Raw genomic sequence first — 11,742 nt, 5'->3', positions numbered from 1 at the left:
AGGCATTACAATCGAGGCCAATGCTAATCTCAGATTTCACAGACGTGGCTTTTCCAGTGTTGGAGTCATTGTGACTGATTATTTTCTCCTCCCTAAACAATTATAGTGCCCATATTACAGGCCCATCTGAGATCAGTTAACGTGAATGGAGATGTTGGTCAAACTAAGGATTTATACAGCATCATTACACCATCCTCTCCTGGATATATCCGAAAGAGCTTCCCAGCTAATGAATTACTTTTGTTAAGTAGGTAAATGCTGCAGCCAATTTGGACACAGCAAGATCCCACAGAGAGTAATGAGGTAATCGACTCATTAATCTGTTTTGGCATTCGTTGCTGAGGAATAATCAGAATCCAGCAGAGTGGGAGAACTCCAGTGCTCTTCTTTAAATAGAGTCATGGGATCATTTACACCCATCTGAACTGGTAGGCAGACAGGGTCTTAAGATGGCACTTGTAGCAATGCTGCACTCTCTCAGTACTGCACCTAGATCAGGTGCTCAAATTGCAAGTGGGGGTTTGATCCCACGACCTGCTATCTTAGAGTTGAGAGTGCTGCCAATTTAGCCAAACTGATGCTTTCACTCACTGTATTCAATCGGTGGGGAGTTTGTGTTCCCTCCCTCAGTGAACTCAGTGTCATTCATGTGAAAGGTAAATGTTGTTGGGCGTTCTGAACAGACCAAAGACTGTATGTTTCTCTAATGACATGACCCAAATCAAACTAATCAGATTCATGCTCTTCTCTCTAGACCCTTGACCTCGGAGACGAGAAGATTACCAAATTTAAGAAAAAAAATTGACTCTTTTGCTTTCTAAAGGTGAAGAGTGGGGACAACCAACCAGTGGTACCTGGTGTTGCATCAATAGTCCTTGAAGTAATGATTTGCTTTTTTTTCAATCTTGCGAGTCAAAGATTAGAATACATGAATGGGAAGGATTTGCTTTAACATTTTTTGCTGTAGAACAAAGTCCTATTGTACTGAAATACGTATTCCCCTTTGTTACTGACTCTCCAAAAATTCTAGGACTTATCACAATTCCATGAGAAGTCACTGATAAGTTTGCAGATAGTAATTCTCTTTTTGAACTGAGGTTTGCATTGGATGAAGTCAGAGATAGTGCAGTCTACTTTCGGCTCCAGGGAGCCCTGAATGTGTGCACTACTGTGCGAGATTATCTTACCTCTTCTCTTCCCTTAAGTATTATCTCCTTAGTAGGGTGCAGCTCCCAAAACTTCTCAATGGACAACCTAATGTACACTCCATTCATGCACTATGGGAAAGGACTCCACCTCCCCATTTCCACCTTGCTCTGATGACCAAAATTCAGCCTCTGGCAGAAATAGTCTAAGACCCGATGATAAGTCAAGTCATTGTGTTGCCAAGTTTAACTCAAGCCATCCTATTCAATGGCCAAAGTCCAGATAATGCTCTTCTAAAATACAAAGATGACAGCTTTGTTACGATCAGTTAGAAAGAAAGTCTTGTATTTATATGGCGCCTTTCATGATCTTAGGGGTGTTTCAAAGAGCTTTAAATCCACTGACTGAAGTACTTTTGAAGTGTAGTTACTGTGGTAATTAGCAAATATGACAATTTGCGCACAGCAAGTTCCCACAAACAGCAATGAAGTAACAACCAGATAATCTGTTTCACTGATGTTGGTTGAAGGATAAATATTGGCCAGGGCACCAAGGAGAATTTCCCAGTTTTTCTTCGAAACAGTGCAATGGAATCTTTTAAATCCACCTGAGGGGAGACGGGGCCTAAATTAAATGGCTCACCTGAAAGACAGCACCTTCGACAGTGCAGTACTCCCTCGGCACTGCACTGGAGTGTCAGCATAGATTATGTGCTCAAGTCTCTGGAGTGGGGCTTAAATATAGGACAGGCTATTCAGCGCCTCCAGCCTGTTTCACCATTTAATTAGATCATGGCTGATCTGTATATTAACTCCATCTACCAGCCTTGGTTCTGTAACACTCGAAACCCTTGCCTAACAAAAATCGATCAATCTCAGTTTTGAAACGCTCAATTGATCCGTAGCCCCAACAGTTTTTTGACATGAGAGTGTTTCAGATTTCCACTACTCCATGACCTCTAACACAGAGACTAAAGTGATACCCACTGAGCCACAGCTGACACCACCAGTTCATCATAGTCAGGTTGCCCATAGGCATCACACAGCCTTAGCATCAAGTGCTTCCTTTTGCCAGCTGCCATAGCTGTGTGCCTGAACTATACCTTCCATTCAGAGTACAGACCCAACAGCTCAGCTTTGGCCTGCCATGCACAGCCTTTCTTCCAGTGGATTCCATTCCATTACCTTGCAATGGTACAGACACATTACCCATCGCAACCTCCTCACTCCAGCATGCTCTGTTAATGTACATAGGCTGCTCCTCAAGGTTAATCATTTTGCCGTATCAGCTGCTCTTCAGCATTGTCATCTGTTCATTCTGTGCTTTTGCCAAGGCCCAGCACTGTCAACTGGACACTAGGTTCACACATTTCCCCTTTCACACATTGTAAAATGGCAAATTGTAAAACAGGTACTTAGCACTCCCACCTCTGATGGGAGGGTTGAAATTGAGAACTAAATGGCTTGGCCATATTATCCTTAATCAGTCAGAGGGGTAGAGCTAGAAGTCACGACAGACAGATTTTTGATCTACAAGGGAGTCAAGGGCTATGGGGCGGTGTCGGCAGGAAAGTGGAGTTAAGGCCACAATCAGATCCGCCATAATCTTATTGAATGGCAGACCAGGCTCAAGGAGTCAAATGGCCTACTCCTGCTCCTATTTCTTATATGATTTATCATTTATAAAATTCCTTGATTAGGAACTGGGGCAGGCCTAAATCTGAGTGGATTTTCCAACTGGGAAGGGAGGGAATCACAGGTAAGCCTGATCCTATGCTGCACAGCATCCAAACCTGCACTTTCTGGCAGCGATTGACTTCGATGTTGATCAGGAGAGGGAACTCTGGCTGACTTTGTATTTCTCTCTCTCTTCTTGCAAATCCATAACACTGGAACAAATTCAAGCGTTCTCACCACTGACTAAGCACAGACATTGTAGGTGAGATCTTCACAGCCTACGTGGCCTGCTACCATACTGTATATAGCCATTGGGAAAAGTCCAAAACTAACATGATAACACAGCTCATCTGTTAGAACAGAAGTAACAGGCTGCTGCATTCATAGAAATGAACAATTCCCTGGAGGATGACATGGAACAGTGTATTAATACCTCTGGGACTGAATCCAATTTAGACAACATGGAGTGGGGATGTCCATCTCCGCCCTTTGACAGCTGAAGTCCTCAGTGTGGATGGTCTCCAACTCCCAGTGGAATCCCCTTGCTTCTCGCAGTAATTGGTACTAATTGGGCAAACGCCTGTTGGCTAAACCACAGAGATTATACCAAGCTGTTGTGGTAGGATGGGTGGTTTATGTCTGAGCTTTGACGCTGGGAGGCCAGACAGAGAGGCGACTCTGACCCATGACTTAAGGTACCGTGCCCTGTTCTCTTGCCATTGGTTACGCAAGAAATTAAGGCCTCACTCCGTCTCCCCTCCATCGCACCTTGTTCCGACAGCTCTTCTTCATGAGTTGTGTGAGTATGGTCAGATTTGCTGTTCAACTCTGGCTGGGTGCCTGATGGCCAACAATACTGTGGCGGGAGGAGAGGGGAGGACCGGGATGGGAATATATAAAGTTGGGATGGGGAAGACAACATGATGTCTGCAAGGTGTTGTAGAAATTTGGAAACACCAAGTTAACACTCCAACTGCTTTTGTTTCAGCATGGGAAAGTTAAAAAAATAAACAAACACATGCAACTAAACAAAAGGGACCAGCATTTTCTGAAGCAACAGAAAGATTAAACAACTTTATTTCTGATGTTCTTTTTAAAAAAAAAGGTAAATCAACAATTGTAAAAGCAACATATTTTTACTATTAAAAAAGAAGTGTTCACATAATGCTCTGACAGCATGATTTTTCGGTCTGTGACAATCTTTAAAATGAAAACGGGACATCAAAGGCAGAGACCCTCAAAACTTCACACATCATTCCACCATGATGACACACACAAGCTAATTTGAGGAGAGGGAAAAGGGGGGGTGCGTGGGAGGGAAAATCCCAGTTAAAATAATTAGAGGCAGTTGTACACGGAGCAGTCGTTAATTCATTTCAAATGCAAAGCAGAATGAAGCTGAACTTCAGTCAAGGTTTCTGAAGCCACAATCAGCTTCCAGTGTTTTTTTTTACATAAAATCAGCCCTGTGAAAAATAAACCAAAAACCAGCTGCTTGCCAAATTCATACCATCTGTTGTCCCCAAGTTGGCAATCTAGCGGACCCTTTAATTAATTAAACAAAGTAGTTACTATTGCTGGTACACTGGTAATTTGCAACTATTTAATTTTAATTTGGAGTAACGAATACTGAGCCTATAAATTTTATCATCTAACCAGATTAGAAATAGAGAGGTGGGGGGAGGGAGAGTAAAAGATTTGCTAATGCAAAAATAGTGATTACGGGGCTATGAAATTAAAAAGTGCCTGCAATTTCCGAACCAGTTAGGAGTTTAAGACAAAAACGTTAATTTTCTTTTTAAATGGATTATAAAATCCTCAGATTAATATGTCTGACAAGTTCTTAAAAAAGTACTGCCAGTCACTTCACAATGAATCTGGCCACCACTCACTGATCAAAGTTGTACGTTGCTCATATGATAAAATATATATCGTTTAAAAAAAGTATTAAAAGGTCCTGTAGCTGACACTTTTTTAAAAAATAAGCATCTTTACACAGTTACAGTCCATCCAGGTAAGGGAAGACACAAACTCTGGAGGGGATGGAGGAGAAAGGAACAGAGAGACATTTGGAAACAGGAGGGAAGAGGAGAGGTGTAGAGGAACAAGAGAGATCCAAGAGCAAGAAGCAAGAGAAAGAGATGAAAATGAGGATGGGATGTGAGAAAGACAGTGAGATGAAGAAGTGGAAAAGGAAAGAGGGAAAGAGATAACTGAAAGGTAAAGAAGCAAGAGAAAAGTGGGAAGAAAAGTGAGAGAATAGAGATAAACAAGGAACAGATTGCAACAAAAGACTGATATGCAAAGAGAAATGAATGAGAGGAGGATGAGGAGAGCAATAAATGACAGAGATGAAAATGAGAGAGAGAAAAATGAAAGATAAATAATGGAGACGAAAAATGAGACAGGAAAGAGAGTCAGACAAAATAAAGAGAAGGGAGAAAGAAAGAGAAGGAAATCAGAAGGAGAAATGAATGAGATAAAGAAAAAGATGGGGAGAGGAATGAGGGAGAGGAACAGAAAAATGAAAGATGAGCAAAAATAAAGCTAAAAAAAGATAGAGACAGACAGGAGACAGACAAGTAGTCAGACAGATCCCACCTGATATCATGGAACAAGGTTATTGCTAACCAAATTACAGGTTAATTAATGGCAATTAGTTCACACCCTGAATGGCTGGGAAACAACAGGGGAAGGTTTGGTGCCCTGCTTGCTGGGTCACTTTGCTGGAGTTTCACCTTAGCACAACTGTGAAGGAGAAAACTAAGCTAGTTAGCAGGTCTGCCTCAGTCACAGAAGCATAGAAACACAATTGTCATCCAGTTCCCTACGCCTCGAATCCTCCTCTAAGCAGCCTACCTTAGCCTTTAAGGTTAATGCCTGCTTCTCTGTTGATTTTATTTCAGTAAATTAGAAACAAAATCATCCAGCAGCTTTGTGTCCTTTGGAAACAATTGTCACGGCAACCATCATCATGCAAGCAACCCCCTTCAGTCGATGGAACAGTCATGTAACACCACAATCTGATAATTTCTACACAAAGCTTGGCTCCTCGTCTGCTTAAAGGGAGGCTCAGCTCCTGGCACTGTAGATTATGGGACTCCTGTGGGAACGTTTGTTTATTTAAGATGCCGTTAACGTTGGGAATCTCAGAGAGTTTGGCAAAGTACCAGCTGCAGCATGAACTGTCGCAATACTGTGGCTCCCAACCCTTTTCACGAGGTATTTTAAATAAACTTTGATGTAGAGAGGAAAGAAATGCTTGGCATCATGAAATGTATAATGTAGGCGCTTCCACCATCCATCAGGCCACTATAGGACCTCTACTTATAAAACAGAGGTGGGGAGAGGCTGGTGGTAAAGGTGGTGGGACAGGGGACAGGAGAGTGGTGAGAGGAAATACCTCTTTGCTTAAAAATGTTACCAGCTTTAAAATCAACTAAAAATTCCTTTGCTTTTCTTTTTCTTCTGCTTCACGGAGGAAGGAACTGAATTTCTCGAAGCTGCTGAAGAGTGAACATTGTGGGGTGCCTGAAATATAATGGGGAGAAGAGATTACCACCAAAGTGCATGACTGTAATTTGTTTGCAATCTTATCTCATTACTTTCTCCTCTTCCTCCTAACCCAGTGCCATCATGGTTGGGGGGCGGTGGGTGCAATCCCTTATCAGACCTTTACAAGTGACATTCCAGGAAAGTACAATCCAGGAGGAGAAGTTCTGGAGTGCATCTCGTTCTTCACAAGCACCTTCTTGCCACACTGCTCCAATGACAGCAGGGTCGAGATAGGGAACTCACCATACTCAAACCCTTATTCCTCCTCACCCCTGCTCGATGGCACAGCTTTCATTGGAGACTGGACTATTCCCCTAGCATGCCGACCATTATACCCATAGAAACAATAACTTTCAATTATATAGGGTTGTTCACAACCTTAAGATGCTTTAAAGCCAATGAAGTACTTTATGAAGCAGTCATTGATATAATGTAGGAAGTGCAGCAGCTAGCATGTACACAGCAAACTCCCATGAACAGCAATACGATAATGACCACATAATCTGTTGAGGGATAATTATTGGGCAGGACTCATAGTGCCATAGGATCTTGTATATTCACCTGACAGAACAGACAGGGCCTCCCAAAAGATGACACCTCGGACAGTGCAGCACTCCCTCAGTGCTGCAATGGAGTGCCACCCTGGATTTGGTGCTCAAGTCTCTAGCATTGGACTTGAAAGTAAATTTTCATACAGCAGCGTAAAAATCAGAGGGCATCACTGGCCATGTAACAGGTTATAACGTGGACACTACACCGAATCTCACCATAAAGGGAAAATGCAGCCCAGCAGTACAGCCAATTTGCTATACCAACATACACGCACTAATACTCAGACATAGATGTCCAAATTGGCATTAAGACAATATTTTGCACAAGATGAGGGGTTAGGAGAATCTTTTTATGTAGAAGATTGTTAGGGCATGGAATTGTTGACCAGAAACAATAGCTTTTAAAAGTGAATCAGATAAATACTTGAAAAAAAAATTCAAAAGGGTGTGAGGAAAGAGCAGAGAAGTGTGACCACATGGATAGAAATTTCAGAGAGCTGTCACCGACACAATGGGCCAAATAGCCTCTTTCTGTGTTGTAAAATTTTATCAGTGGCCCCACTGAATCAGCCAATCTCTTTTTCATTCCAAATCCTTTCCCCATTTCGTGACATTCAAACAGGAGGAGGCAATTTGGTCTATCCTTTTGGTTGATCTCAACTCATTATCCTACTATATCCCTCAACCTCATTTTTTCTCCAGAAAGACATCTTACTGCCTAGTGAATCAAAATGATCCTATTTACTACAGGGTGAAACTAGCTAGAACTGTTAATTATTCAATGCCAATATTTCTTGCTAGGTTTGAATTTGTCAATTGTTGGGTGTTGATTTCCACAGGACTAATACTGCTGGTCTTTGAATTTTCTCCAAAAGTATCAGTGTAATAGTAGGCTGCCCAAAACTGCCCATAATATGCTTTGCCATAGATAGAATGAAGTCAACCTTGTCCTAAATGATAACAGGCAACTTCTTTTTTAATTGATTCTTGGGATATGGACATTGCCAACAAAGTCAGCATTATCAGCCATTCCTAGCAGCCCTTCAGAAAGTGGTGGTGAGCCTAGTGAATAGCTGTCATTTGTGTGGTGAAAGCACTCTCACAGAACTGTTAGGGAGAGATATCCAGGATTTTGACCCTGTGACAATGAAGGAATGGTAACATTGGATGATATGTCACTTTGGTGGAGTGGTGGAAACTTGGAGGTGATGGTGTTCCCTTGCCTCTGCTGCCCTGCTCCTTCTAGATTATGGATGTTGCAGGTTGGGGAGATGCTGCTAAAGAAGCCTTGGTGATTTGCTACAGTGCATCCTGTGGACAGTACACGCTGCAGCCATGGTACACTGGCACTGAAGGAAATGAATGCTTAAGGTGGTGGATGAGCTGCCAATCAAACTGTTCCCAAAATATTCACCTACCTGCTTTTTAACTTCTGAGCTCTCTGCAGGAGTTGGCGTGACCAATTCTTCTTTCGTTTCAGCTGAAGCTACGTCTTCTGCTTCCTTGAGACTAGGCTGAGGATTCCTACTGTCCTCCTCCCCTGAAAATATAAAAAACATGCTGCAATGGGATGGAGTAACCTCAAGAACAATGTGTAGTCAGCTGTTCATCCCTTGAGAAAATAAACCATTGAACGAAACACAACTGACCCAAGTGCCCAAGTGTTACACCTCAATTTTCTGTGTATGTGCATTTAACACTAACAGAATAAGTCTACGAGAATTGTTTGTGTGTTTAACAGTGACAGTATAAGGATATGAGATTGACACACTTTCTGATCAGTAGTCCCAATTTTCTAGATTGAGGACTTGAGGGGTAATTCTGTTTCTATCCGTTGGTATAAAATAGCCAATAGTGAATCGAAAGTCCACTTTACATCTCTACCCATTTTCATGGACGCCCAATTGAAATAAAAATGAGGAGGGATGCAAAACAGGCTGTTGATTTGGTATTGTTTAACACCTAGGGTGTCCAACCTTTTCACGTGGGGGACCACATTACAATTTTTGTCTTACATCGGGGGCCGGTGAGACCATTTCAGAAAGATAAAGGCATTAAAAATGTATCTTACTATCAAAACAACAACAAATATGTATTTATGTGAAGAATCTCTAAATGAGAAGACTAATTTATTGACTTACTTTCTGGTCACTATGTTGGACATTGACTTAGTGAGATACCTGGCACTTTTTTTGCTTGTTCAAGTAGGCAATGTTTGCCTGCACAATTGCTGTAGCGATGTGGAGTATTCCGGATAGATGTCCATCTGTCAGGAATGATGATCACTCTCTCTCCTCTACCCGTGTCTCCCCTCTCTCTGTCTTCTCTCTCTCTGCTCAACCCCTCTCTCTGTTCCCCCTCTCTCTCTCTCTGTCCACTCCCCTCTCTCTCTCTGTCCACCCCTCTCTCTCTCTCTCTGTTCACTCCCCTCTCTCTCTCTCTCTGTTCACTCCCCTCTCTCTCTCTCTGTTCACTCCCCTCTCTCTCTCTCTCTTCACTCCCCTCTCTCTCTCTCTCTTCACTCCCCTCTCTCTCTCTCTCTTCACTCCCCTCTCTCTCTCTCTCTTCACTCCCCTCTTTCTCTCGCTGTTCACTCCCCTCTCTCTCCCTCTGTCCACTCCCCACTGTCTCTGTCCACCCCCCTCCCTATCTCTCTGTCCACCCCCCTCCCTTTCTCTCTGTCCATCCTCTCTCTCTGACAGTTGCAGAGAGTGGAAACACTCAGCAGAGCAGCTTTGTGGTTGGTCAGTTTAAAAAAAAAAATCGCAATGTCAGTTTAACAGCTGACAGGTGCTGGGAGCGGAAACAGCAATTTCCGAACTTCAGACAGCTTCGGGGTTTTCTGGTGGGCTTTTCAAAAAAAGTCGGAACCCGTCGGAAAACCCTGAAGCTGCCCGAAGTTCAGCTGTGAAACTGACATTGCAATTTTTTTTTTAAAGCCAGTCTGGAAGAAGAAGCCAATGGGAAATTTCTCTGAAATTACCAGTCACGGACCTCTGCATTTTTTACTATGGACACCGGCGTCTGTGTACGGATATGTTGCCGACCCCTGACGAGGATGAGGAGCAGCCTCGTACAGTTTACATCCGCAGGCCGGATGGAAACCTTTGGCGGGCTGGATGCTGGCCCACAGACCATATGTTGGATCATCACATAAAGGCAAAATGACCCACTATGTGTCTTGAAACCATGTACAGCCATGTCTTTAAGGTAACTGGCAAAAGAGCCAGAAGAAACATTAGGAATTTTTTTTTTATGGAGTGAGTTGTTATGATCCAGAACGCCCTCAAAGGGTGGAGGAAGCAGATTCAATCATAACTTTCAAGAGGGAATTGGATAAATATTTAAAGGGGAAAAATTTACAGGGCTATCGAGAAGGGCTAATTCGATAGCTCTTTCAGAGAATCGGCACAGGCACGATGGGCCAAAGAGCTTCTTTCGGTTCTGTATCATTCTATAATTATTCATTCATCCAAACATCCTAACCTAAAGAGGCCAGGATGGTGACATAGTAACAAAAAGGATGCTGGACACAACTTGGTTTCATATCTGCCATTCCCCTGCACTGCAGATTTCTCAATCACAGTGACACTGCTATGGGGAAAGCAGGTATATCCTCACATAGAGAGGAGGCAGGGAGAAAAGTTCTCAGGCTCTTGGAAGCAGTGAGGTTAGTGAACATCATTCGAATTTAAAAGATTGTAACCTCGCCATATATTCCTTAATTTTTATAACCTCAACTGCAAAGCTCTTGGATGGAAGAGTCTGGTCCATTTTGGCCTCGAGGGGATGTCACAGAGCATGCTATCAGTACTCTCTAGAGCCAATGATGTTGTGATGTTAGCAGGGAGCCTCGACTGCTGGGAGCTTTTTTAAATTCAGTTATGGGGATGTGGGCGTCGTTGGCCAGGACAGCTTTTATTGCCTATGAAAAGGTGATGGTGAGCTGCCTTCTTGAACTGCTACAGTCCATGTGAGGTAGGTACAGTCATAGTGCTGTTAGGAAGGGAGTTCCAGGATCTTGACCCAGCAACTGAGAAGCAACAGCAATATAGTTCCAAGTCAGGATGGTATGTGGCTTGGAGGGGAACTCGCAGGTGGTGGTGTTCCCATGTATCTGCTGCACTTGTCCTTCTACTTAGTAGAGGTTGTGGGTTTGGAAGGTGCTGTCGAAGGAGCCTTGGTGCGTTGCTGCAGTGCATCTTGCAGATGGTACACACTGCTGCCACTGTGCATCAGAGGGAGGGCATGTGCTCTGCGCAATTTTTCAGTCACTGTAAACGGGTCAGAAAGTCCTGTGCAGCAGGTGGCTGAATTTCCAATGCGTTCTGTTGGTGGGAGAGGCTCCTCAACAGCAGAAAATTTACTTTACCTCTCATCAATTCATGACAATGACCACACATATCTTGCAATGAGACCACACTTGTGAAAGATCAAAACAGTCTCACATCTCACACAGACACGATCCACCACATGCAGGTCAAATCTACCCACCTCAACATTTTTATATTCCACAAATATTGGTTCTTCTTGGACACATCTAGGAATCCATGGAACTATGTGACATAGTTTGCTTACAATAACAAGGATGTTAATCATTATGCAATATACAATGTGATGTACTAAAGCAAGGTTCTAACTGCCAGCTGTCATCATATCATTATCTTACTCCACAAGGACAGCAGGTGTCGATGGGAGACTCTGATCAGAAGTCATAATCACTGAAGTTTCTTTTCCTCTTATTCAACTGGGAGTTGAGCATGGGGCCACCTTTCATCTGTACATCGATGACACCCAACTCTACCTCTCCATCA

General features: G+C 43.0%; 1 protein-coding gene across 2 annotated transcripts in view; it reads right to left on the bottom strand.

The window, feature by feature from the left end:
• Window positions 1-3,932: 3,932 nt before the first annotated feature.
• The window catches only part of cfap65 (cilia and flagella associated protein 65), a 473,759-nt gene continuing 465,949 nt past the window's right edge, over window positions 3,933-11,742 (bottom strand). For both annotated transcript variants that reach the window (XM_068034809.1, XM_068034810.1), the window contains exons 40-41: window positions 8,347-8,468; window positions 3,933-6,353 (exon numbers count right to left, since the gene is read on the bottom strand). In XM_068034809.1, the coding sequence (XP_067890910.1) occupies window positions 6,258-6,353; window positions 8,347-8,468 (218 nt within the window). In that variant the 3' untranslated portion in view covers window positions 3,933-6,257. The remainder of the gene's footprint in view (window positions 6,354-8,346; window positions 8,469-11,742) is intronic.

Source organism: Heterodontus francisci, chromosome 7 (genome assembly GCF_036365525.1).
Source record: "Heterodontus francisci isolate sHetFra1 chromosome 7, sHetFra1.hap1, whole genome shotgun sequence".
In the NCBI taxonomy this organism is placed as follows: Eukaryota; Metazoa; Chordata; class Chondrichthyes; order Heterodontiformes; family Heterodontidae; genus Heterodontus; species Heterodontus francisci.
Note: the sequence above shows the minus strand (reverse complement) of the source record. Positions and strands in the feature narration are given on the sequence as shown.